Source organism: Daucus carota, chromosome 5 (assembly GCF_001625215.2).
Source record: "Daucus carota subsp. sativus chromosome 5, DH1 v3.0, whole genome shotgun sequence".
NCBI classification, from domain to species: Eukaryota; Viridiplantae; Streptophyta; class Magnoliopsida; order Apiales; family Apiaceae; genus Daucus; species Daucus carota.
Genome location: NC_030385.2, coordinates 43793814 through 43805354, shown reverse-complemented (window position 1 = coordinate 43805354; position 11541 = coordinate 43793814). Strand labels below are relative to the sequence as shown.

Below are 11541 nucleotides of genomic sequence, written 5' to 3'. Positions count from 1 at the left end.
TTGATCCAAGAGCATGTGAATTTACCATATCAGCCTTAAAAAATGACTCATGCTTTAAGAAGTATATAGATATCTAAACTCCAACTCACATAAATTTATTTTGTGTAAAGTAAATAGCTACATTAACATTTATTATTTCAATTCGTTTATAATGAGTGGTCATAAATAAAGGACAACTGTAATTAAAATGAATATTTATTATGTAAATGTGTTAATTACTGACACTTAATGTTTTAATACAATAAATGACCCACCACTTGGTAATCTTGTAATTACATGTAACACAAGGGTATAATGGAGATTTCACCACCATTTTATTGGCTCATTCTGCCCTTGGTTGCCATTTAATATGTAGAAGTAGAATTTTATGTCCAAACTATAATTCTTTATTTTTAATGTTTCAAGGAATTTAAAGACAAAAACTTTGATATTATCCATTCTAATTTTGTAGTGCATTTGCGGCAGAGTGTCCTAAATGAACATTTCAAGTATACATTTTCCATTTTCCTATGCATATTCGTAAGTGTTTCCATCTTCTAAATAATTTCAGCGCTTATTGATTATTTATCTCTAAATTGTCATACTGTTTTTTAAAATTTCAGAAAATGAAAAGGATATTCTTATTGAAAAATATGTTTGCTTCGATTTGATTTATTTCTCTAAAATACAATACGAAAATAATTTTATAAAATGAATTCAATTTTTTTATTTTTACAGAAAGAATGTATACATCTTTCTCTGCATATTTTTTATTATATTAAAAAAGTTGATTCATCATTCTAAAAAAGTATGTACAAAAAGAAAGAGGGTATATTCGGTGATTTACATTAGAGCTAAATATCTGCAGAAGCATTAATATTATCTTACCTATTTAAAATTTCAATATACGAAATAAAAAATATTTTAGAGATATCTTATATGGACAAAAATACATATAGGACATGGAAATAAACATAAGAGTAATACAAATAGCAAACTATGTGAAAAATATTAGGGATCTTTTTAAAACTACCCATCTGTAAAATTATTTTTTTAAAAATACTACCATCTTTTTCATTGTTTTTAAAAATATCTTTTCATAAATTTTTTTTCTTCAAAAATACGATTTGCAACTTTTGCAACCTCATTTGCAACCTTGGGCGGCGCAGCCGTAAAAGTTGCAACTGAGGTTGCAAAAGTTGCAAATGAGTTTGTAAAAGTTGCAAATGAGGTTGCAAATAAAAATGGAAAGTTGCAACTGTTGCAACTGCAATTGCAACTAGTTCAACTGAAAACTGTAAGTTGCAAAAGTTGCAAATGAGGTTGCAAAAGTTGCAACTGAGGTTGCAAATGAAGTTGCAAAAGTTGCAACTGCAGTTGCAAAAGTTGCAACTGCAGTTGCAACTTTTGCAACTTCATTTGCAACCTCAGTTGCAAAAGTTGCAACTGCAGTTGCAACTTTTGCAACTTCATTTGCAACCTCAGTTGCAACTAAATGCAACTGAAAACTGTAAGTAACAACAGATGTATGGTGTGCCCCTGGCGGGGCCGTTAGATTACAATAGAATCAACTGAATGCAACCATATGCAACTGAATACAACCATATACAATCATATATGCAATTACAAATCCTGATTTCAAGTTCCAGTTTTCGAATGTCATTTTCGACCTCATTTTCGGAATCGATATATATATATATATATATATATATATATATATATATATATATATATATCGATTCCGAAAATGAGGTCGAAAATGACATTCGAAAACTGGAACTTGAAATCAGAAATTCAGTTGCAGATGAAGTTGCAAAAGAGGTTGCAACACGGCTGGCTAGTTGCAAATGAGGTTGCAAAAGTTGCAAACAGTATTTTTGAAAAAACAATTTTATGAAAAGGTATTTTTAAAAATAATTCTGGAAGGTAGTATTTTTGTAAATAATTAAAGAAAAGGTAGGTAGTTTTGTAGATTTCCCAAAATATTAATATGAATAAATATGATTCTAAGAGAATCTTTAATAGAGAAAATCTTTAATTAAAAATGTATGTGAAATATTATAAATAAATTATAAAAATTATATAAAAAAATATAGCACTTCAAAAAGACATTTTCCTTTTGCTGACCTGTTTATATAATATATACTTAGTTATAATAACTTAAATATAACTAAACATGAAAATACTCTTAAATACTCATTATTTTATCGAGTGAAACATCACTTTTTATATCTCATTGATGATGACTCTCTAAATATGATATAATAATAATTTATTCAATATTCAAGTAAAGATTATGAAAATAGGAAACTATCTCTTTATTAATCTATTTTTCGAGCCCTCTAAATAGGTAGAATATAAATTATTTATGGGATTTTAATAGATTTTCCTATTACTTCTTAAACTTTATCATAAAAGATTTTATTTTATATTATTGTTCAAGAAATAAAATCAAATGAAAATTTCATCTAAATTATATCCACCAAACCATTAAATTTTTTAATATTATCAGATATAACAAAACATTCCTATTTCTATTCTAATTCAATGTCTCCTTTCGAATATAATTATGACTTCTTCTAATCTATGTGGAGCGACCTATTTAAGCCCCTTTTATCCCAAAAACAAACTACTACCAATTAGGGGTTTTTCGGGTCCAGTCGGGTCATCAACGATCAAAGGTAATTAACACCTAACTGATCGATATTAAATATAATTCATCATGTTATATACACGCTGTGAATATATAGTTTCGATTTCAATCATAGCATCTTAATCGTATGATATTCTGTACTGGTAGTTTTGAATTAGCCTTGTTTGATTCTCACTTTCATTGCTTTGGAAAATTGTTTTTATTCGAATTTACTGTGCTAATTAAACAAAAATTGCTTCAATTTTTGTTATTGAAGTGTAGGACTTTGGGATTTTTGGTTATTTGTATGACTTACATTACCATTAGGGTTGTTATTGAAGTATAATTTTTCTGCAGGACAAGGACTGATATTCCTGGCTGAATTGTTTCGTGTTTTGTTCTCTTTCTTTTCTAAGATCTATTTGGACTATTTTCGTGTTTTGATGAAGTTAGTAAAAGGTTAAAAACATAGATTAGGCCTGAATACGGAAGAAAGTGATTGTTATAGTGATCAAATATTCAATAAGTCATATTTTATATAATCTGAAAATGTCGTGTAGAATGGTTGCTTTTCATTCTGTAGCTGTAAAGTTCTATCTTGGATAAACTGAAACTAAATGTAACAATTATCTAGGTTTCTAATTAAGAGCTATTATCTCAACGTTTAAAATTAGATATTTGAATCTAATAGATGATATAAATATATAGAAGTAAAAATATACTTGCATTCAAATAATAATGTAATATAGTTATGCCTCTTATTGTAAGTAACAATTATAAACTATAAATTTGTGAATTTGTTAACCATAATAAAGTCTTATTTTATCAATTTAATGGTCTTATAATCAATTTTAGCTTCATGTAATTTTTATTATATAATATATTTTTGCTCTTACATCCGTTTTTTCTGCTAGTTCTGAATTTAGCAAAATCATTTCCCGTTGTGTATTCAGCAATATGCATTTCTTGAGAATACTATCTTAAGGACCTTTTTTTGTTGTAAAATCAGGGCTGGTAGCAACAAAGCTATTGAACAAGCAGGTGGAATGCCCTCATTAAAACCTCCATATGATGATAGGATCAGAACCCTCTATGTGAGCGGGTTGGATAAAATAATTGATGAGCAGGACATAAGGGATAAGTTCTCTGCACATGGTGAAATTGAGACTATAAAAATGATTCCATCACGAGACTGTGCTTTTGTTATGTACACAAGTAGAGAAGGTGCAGAAAAGGCAGCTGGAGAGCTGTCAAACATGCTTGTTATCAAAGGGCAGAAGCTGAAGCTGATGCGGGCCAGATCTCAAACGCTGAAACCTGAATCTCTAGTCTTTAATGAAGCAAGGGAGAAAGCCTTCGGAAAGTTGCGCTCAAATAATACTATTCTGAAGCTTCAGAGAACAGCACCATACTCTTCCAGAATCCAAGCTCATGTTTGTGGTTTCTACAGTACCACAGAATTATCACCTATTAAAGATCGTTATTATGGGTATGTAAAACTTTCTTACGTAAGCACAATTACTAATGCGCACACATGCACAGACACATTTATATCACACACACAGACACTTACTAATCTATGTACTTCTCCCTGTTGAATATTCTCATCAGAAACACACCACAACAGCCTGAGTCAAATTTTAAAACGAATTTATTTTTTCCCTTGATATTTTTTATGATACCTCTGAAAGATGCTGCAAATATAAAAATCTGAAATTGTTTAAGTTTGGTCTAGAAATTTTGTTAGAAACTAGTAGTCTAAAGTTATCTTTGTGAAATACAGAATCTGAAGTTGCATGCTCTAAACTTTTTCAAATTGTGAGCATGATGGCCTTATCATTCATTCTTTGTCTCCCCTACTCTTCTCTGAACTCTTTTTGCTTCTTACCCGACTAATATGATGAGTTATCATGTTTATGTATGTGCGTGTTGTTTTGATGATTACCAGGAAGAGATTGCTAATGAGAATCCAACTCTAAGTATAAACTAATTCTAGCTTTCCTGTATTTAAAGCTTATTTAATCAATTGTAGCTTTTACATCCTCTTCTTTTACTAGTTCTTAATAAATTTGCTGTAATTTCTTTCTTTTACATGCAATTCGCAATTGAAAATAATATTTATGGATTTTTTGTGGTGAAATCAGGGTCAACGAATCAACAGCAATGAAGCTGCTGAACAAGGCAGGCGAAATGCCCTCACTAGAACCTCCAGATGATGAAAGCATCAGAACCCTCTATGTGGGCGGGTTTGATAAAAGAATCGAAGAGCCGGATCTAAGAGACAACTTCTGTGTTCATGGTGAAATTGAGACAATAAAAATGGTTCCCTCGCGAGATTGTGCTTTTGTTACGTATATGACTAGAGAAAGTGCAGAAAAGGCAGTTAAAGAACTGTCAAACAAACTGGTTATAAAAGGTTTGAGGCTGAAGCTGATGTGGGGCAGGCCTCAAGCACCAAAACTTGAATCCTCAGTCTCTGATGATGCGAAACAGCAAGTGGCGGTTCTCAGTGAATTACTGAAAAATCATGTTCTTCATCCACCGGGCATTCAAGACCAACATCCAGCATTGCATCATTTCAATATCCCGCCATTGGCGCCTCATGAGGGGAGGGCATATTATCCTTTGCAGGATTCTCAAAGAACAGGAGCTGGTATTCCATCTCATAAAGGAACTTTTAGTGGCTCAAATGAGACCATTAGTGGTTCTCAGAAGCACCAAGCAGCAGGAACCCCATAGCTGCCCAACATTAGAGTTTTTGTCCACTGTGTATAAGTATTTTAATAATATTAGCAGTCTTTATGATGATTGCCTGTAATTTTAATCATAAAATTATAATATTAAATTATAAGTAACTTCAATTGTCGTCTTTATTGTGATTATAATATTAAATTCAAAATCTATTAATGAAAAAATAATAAAGAAAATGCGGAGAAAAGTGTACAAAATATGGGAGGTGAAAATTTAATCATTAAAAATCATACAGGCCTGATAAAAACTTAAAAACGAGTTTACTGATCGAATTGAGGCTCTAGATTGAAAACATCTATTTTCTTAAATCCAAAAACTCTGGATCAGTAATACAATATGTTTCATTTGCTGCAACTATACAGAAAAACATTCCATGATTCCATTGAGATGAACACAATAATATTCTGATGTATAAATCAGGTCTAATGCAAATTAACAAACAACAATCCCTCCTAGCTATATTATTACTACAGGTAAAAAATTATTTTAAGCCTGATAGCAGCTTCAGAACATCTTGCATTGATGGTCTATCAGATGATCTTGCTGTAGTGCAACGCCAAGCGATTTCAGTCACCAAATTAATCTCCTCCTGCAATGACTTTGAGGGCTCAGCTTCATTCTCCGCGTAAATCTCTTTTAAAATAATTTCTTTCTGTTTTTTTGGGATGATCTCTCCTGCATTTCTCAGCCGTCCATCTGTTATAATTTCCAGAACGATCTCTCCAAAGCTGAATATGTCCTCTTTGATGGTTCCGCTGAATTCATCTGTCCAAGAAAAATGTTACAAATACGAAAGCAATCAACTAAGGCATGTATTTGTTAGTGAAGGATGAAATGTACCTTTTTTCGACCAATGCATTGTTGCAGCATTTAGGCCAGTATTCAGCTGAGCTAGGTGTTTAAATCCATATTCAGCTAAACGCGGTTCCATATTTTCATCAAGAATAACGTAATTAGCCTTCAAATCTCCGTGGGAAAGAGCTGGTGAACAATCATGATGGAGAAAACACAGTCCCTTAGCAATGCCAGTCACAATTTTGGACTTGGCTGCCCAGTCTCTCTTGATTCCCAATTTTTCAGTGAGGTTTCCGTTTGGCAGGTATTCGTACAATAAGTAGGCCAGGTTGTTGTTGTAACAGCATCCTAGCAATCTTGTCAGATTCTTGTGCCTGGCATTTCCTATCGTGTTTATGAACTCCAACACGAACTGTGATCTCTTGGTTTCCCACTCAAATTTCTTCACCAGGACTGTTATTCCAGTAGGCAGGACTGCTTTGCAGATCGAGCCTGACAGTGCTGGCATGATTTCCATGGTTTCTGTTGAATTAAAACTCTTTAAGACATCGTTGGCTGTGAACTGCGGAAGGCCTCTGTAGGAGATCATTTTCCACTGGCCTTGACTTCCTCTCCTACGGTACAATATTCCAAACAGAGTAAGCGTAAGTAAAAGAACTACTGCTGCACAGGTTATCAGAATCCAGGCAATCTTTTGTGTTCTTTTACTTCGTCGTGCCACGAGACATTGTCTCAAGGGAGCTCCACAAAGGTTTGGATTTCCAACAAATGAACTAGAATCCATCGATTTGAAGACCTTTTCTGAAGGAATCGAACCAGATATATCATTGAAGGACACATTTAGAAGTTTTAAACTTCCACACCTGACTATACTTGTTGGTAAAGTACTTGAAAGACGATTCGTATTCAATTCAATAACTGATAGAGATTTACAAGAATGGAATGGTGGAATGTTGCCTGTGATGTTGCAAGATGAAGCAGAGAAATTCTGGATAGATGGCATGGACCATATTTTTTCAGGCATAATCCCACCTAATTCGAAATTACTAGACACATTGAAGTACTGAAGTTTAAGAGCTCGAGATATACCAGCAGGAATCCCACCAGTGAACCTATTTCTTGATAAATCTATGTAGGTGATATCAGAAAGCTTATTAAAATTCAGAGAGATGGCACCTGAAAATGAATTGTCTTCGATTCTAAGGCGGACTAGAGATGAGCAATTGGTGATTGGAGACAGTTCACCTGAAAAATTATTCGAAAACAAAATCAACTTGGTTAACTGTCCTGAAGCACATATATCTGGTGGAATGAGGCCTACTAGATTGTTTGTGGAAACATCAACCCATTTGAGCTTAGAAAATCTTCCCAAATCTTGTGGAACTGACCCAGAGAAATAATTGTTCCATATGAGAAGAGTGTCAAGATTCTTAAGTTTCGCTATGCCTTCTGGGACCGAACCAGTCATGCCATTGTACATTAGACTTAGCAGCCTGAGATTCTGCAGCTCAGAGAAGCTCTGTGGAATTGGTCCAGACAGCAAGTTATCAGAAAGATCCAAGCTTGTAAGAGCTTGGATTTTGCTGAAATCATAAGGAATTTGGCCAGAGAGTTTGTTTCTGAAGAGGAAGAGAGTATGAAGTTTAGTCAAGTTGCTGAGATAATTTGGCAGTGACCCGGAAAGATTGGCACCTGCAATATCAAGATACTGGAGCTCACTCATGTTACCAAATTGCCATGGAATGCTTCCCTGGTAAGAATTGTAACCAATTTCCATATGGGTCAATGTTTTCAGCCTTCCTAATTCCGATGGAAGGCTGCCACTGAGGTAATTCCCAGCTAAATGTATGAACTCAAGGCTCTGGAATGAGCCATATTCAGATGGGATTGGTCCACTGAAATAACTCCCAGCAAAATTCAGAACCTTAAGTGTTGTAATTTCCGAGATATCGACAGGCAATTCGCCTGAAAAGCTGTTGCTGAAGGCATCAAGAGTGACAAGGCTCTTCAGTTTGGAAATCCCACTTGGAAACTCACCAGAAAAGTTATTTCTGCTGAAATCCAAGACTTTCAGATTGGTGAGATTGAAAATCCCCTCAGGGAGTTCACCAGAGAACAAATTGTAACTGATGTTAAGGTCAACAAGATCATTGAGCAAATCAAATTCCATTCTTGAAATCTCCCCACCAAGATTCTTCATTGACAGGTCTAAACCAGTGATGACAGTAGAGTTATTGTTACACATCACACCAGTCCACCCACAAGCATGGATTTTCCCAGGTGGGTTTTCACCAGAAGCCTCAAACCAATCACTCAAACTATCAGAACCATCAATAAGCTCTGATTTCAATTTCAAAAGAGACTCAGAGATGGGATCAAGAACTGAAAATGTGGTGATGAACATGGAGCAAACCAAGAAAAGCCTGAGGCAGGAGAAATGGAGTATCTCCATTGGGATTTGCAGAGGAGAAGCAAGAAGAGAGATGCAAAAACTGATCAAAATACAATACAAGAGCCAAGATAAAAATGTCAGCTTTTAAGAAGAACCACACTTTTGTATACATGTAAACAACAATGCATGGGAAATAGAGAAAGCTTATCATGGCTTCAAGGGGATTGACTCACAGTGAATCTTTAAGAAAATTATTGCAAACCAAAGGGGACCATGAGTTTGATTTTGTAGTTGGATGATGTTTGCCATTAAGAATAAACAAGCTTTTCTTTATACTTGAAGGCATCTCTTTTCTTACTTTTTGCAACTGAGAATCCAATAAGTTTGCAGCAGTGTTAACACTGATCAACTTGAAAATCCCTTTTTCTTAAGCAGTGGGGTGTACTTGAGACAATCATTAGTCAAGTTTAATGAAAAATAAAGGTGATTCGTGTGGACGTTGGAGGGTAATTATTAGTCAAGATTAGTGTCTGAATCATTGGCAGTAGTAAGATAGAGTACTAATTATACAAATTTACGTTGAAATTCACCCGTATATAATAATAGCTTCACATCCGTGACAATCTGACAAACACATGTTATAACATATATAGTCGTAGACCGGATATAATAATCATCCGGGAAGAGAGATTGGAGGTTTGAATTTGCTGGGGAAGGAAGTAAATGAGGTGGGTAAAAGATGTAGAAAAAAGCAGCTTAAGCTGTTCACTTTTTCTACTGCTGTCACCTTTTATCATAAAATGACATGAGCCTTGTCAGTGTTTTTATTTCATGTTATCTACCAATTGAACGACAAAATCAAACATATTTGATATATCCCTCTTCGCTAAATCAACTGATAAGCAGTAATATCCGTAACCGACCTCTTTTTAGAAAAACTATATTTAAGAACAAATAAAATCGGAATAAATTATAGTGTGTAGCAGCTTAATAATTCAGCAGTGACAAGAATCCACCGATTAAAAATAGCTGAGTCCAAGAAGTTATAATTATCACAAGACGCAAGCTGTTGTCCTTCACTTGCATTTCAAATAAAACATATTCTCTATTACTACCAGAGTACCAGGCATTCATTGTCTTCACAAGTGTCCTCTTTGTAGTTTGTACCCGTGAATGCAACGTATGTATTCAATTTTCACCGTTTTCCTGTCAATGGTAATTCTGAGAGACATGTTAATCGTGTTGTGTTCTTCATCTATTTTCGTATTTGATGTACTTGAAACTTGAGACTTATTCAAAATTTGTGTACCTAATTTTAAAATCAATTATTTTGATGTAATTTTCGTGTATAGTTAAAATAAATATAACAATAAAATTAATTAAAATATATTTAAAAAAATATTTTTATGTATTATTTTATGAAATATATATTTTATATTTACATACAGTTGTGTACAAATTTTTACATGTATATATATTATATATGTGTGAATATATATTTTTCAAATAAAAAATATATTTATTTATTTAAAAATATATTTGTACTTTTGTGTATATAAAATGAAAATACATATCTGACACTAAATTCTTTTGTGTTCACGTTCATGTACTCAAACTTGAAATTCAAAAACTAATTTTTCAGGTCATGTCATGCTCTTGTAGTGTTTTTGTGTCGCGCACAGGAAGCCAATCGCAATCCTATCAACTAAAGTAACACAAATTAATTGATTATTTTACATCTAAATTATGAGGAACATATTTTGCATGTGAGAAGACATGCACAGATGAAACATTCTGGAGTGAGAATAAAAATATTCTCTAATTTTTTTGCTCAAGTACAAGCAGAAAAAGGATTAACAGATGAATGTCGAGCAACTTTTCGACACTGTGTATAAACCAATATGACAAACCACATAAATGTTATCGTTAGCACTGTGCAGAGGGTGAATAATTTGAAAGTGATGCAAATTTAACAAAAATGTATGATGCAAAAGAAAGTGAGAGGGGTACTGATTGAAATTTGCAGACAAGAAAGTGACAAGAACAGCACACCAGCAAAATCCAACATCAAATTTCATTGCTTTAAGGATTATTCCAAAGCTAAAAATCTTCTTGCTAAGAATAAATAATGTGTGTGAGTTCACTTTAAGGCAATTACACAAAGATTTCAATGAAATATATGTTGCGTTTATCATAATTCTAGCCCGAAGGGAGATCTAGACACATGGAACCTGATATCAGACCATCTCCAACCCATGACACCATTTTGGTGTGAAAAATACACCAATTTGGTGTGAAAACAACATCAAATCAAAATTTCACTCCAACCCATCAACACTATATCCTACACCAAAAAGAATCCTTTACATATTAAATGGAATATTCTCCCTTTTTAAGTTATTTATATCAAATATTGAATTTGTACTTAAATTTTAACATGTTCAATAAACAAGAACCTAAAATAATTATAAATTCATTAATAAATTCAAGAGGACAACTTAATTATATGAATTCCCGTGCTCTTCTCATATGTGCTCGATCAAGGCGTTGCAAAGTTCAAAATGAGCTTTCTTATCTTTAATTTGTCGATATCTACTGAGAGCATCCACATCTGCAGATGAATATCTGAAAAAGTTTGGAGGTTCCCTGGATCATTTTCCAGAAAACTAGTTATTATCATGCTGCTGTTTCTTCAGATGGTGTACTGAATATTCCTTTTAGATGCACAGGCAGGTCATGTAATCGTGATTTCATGCAAAAGAAATGCAAACCTTTTAGTTTTATTTAATTTATATTTTAATCATCGTGTATTTTATTTTTGAATCAAATCTATTTAAAAAATATATCTTCTATATAAGAATATAAATTTATTGATATTTGGAAATAAATAAAAAACTTGAGTAAAATAGTAAAGAATGAAAATTTAAAACAATTATGATTGAAGAATATATAATATAACATAAAACAACTTTAATGGGACATAGATGGAATA

The 11541-nt window shown here is 33.0% G+C and overlaps 2 protein-coding genes across 2 annotated transcripts; one reads left to right on the top strand and one right to left on the bottom strand.

The window, feature by feature from the left end:
* The first annotated feature begins 2533 nt into the window (after positions 1-2533).
* LOC108220403 (zinc finger CCCH domain-containing protein 49) lies at positions 2534-5472 on the top strand. Its single transcript, XM_017394161.2, has 3 exons — positions 2534-2660; positions 3621-4100; positions 4756-5472. The coding sequence occupies exons 2-3, from the start codon at positions 3658-3660 to the stop codon at positions 5348-5350; spliced, it is 1038 nt and encodes a 345-aa protein (XP_017249650.1). The 5' UTR covers positions 2534-2660; positions 3621-3657; the 3' UTR covers positions 5351-5472.
* Positions 5473-5683: 211 nt separating this feature from the next.
* LOC108219880 (leucine-rich repeat receptor-like protein kinase TDR) lies at positions 5684-8766 on the bottom strand. The gene is made up of 2 exons (XM_017393436.2): positions 6203-8766; positions 5684-6127 (listed from the first exon to the last, which is right to left on the bottom strand). Exons 1-2 carry the CDS (start codon positions 8607-8609, stop codon positions 5844-5846), a joined length of 2691 nt encoding a protein of 896 aa, XP_017248925.1. The 5' UTR covers positions 8610-8766; the 3' UTR covers positions 5684-5843.
* Positions 8767-11541: the final 2775 nt, after the last annotated feature.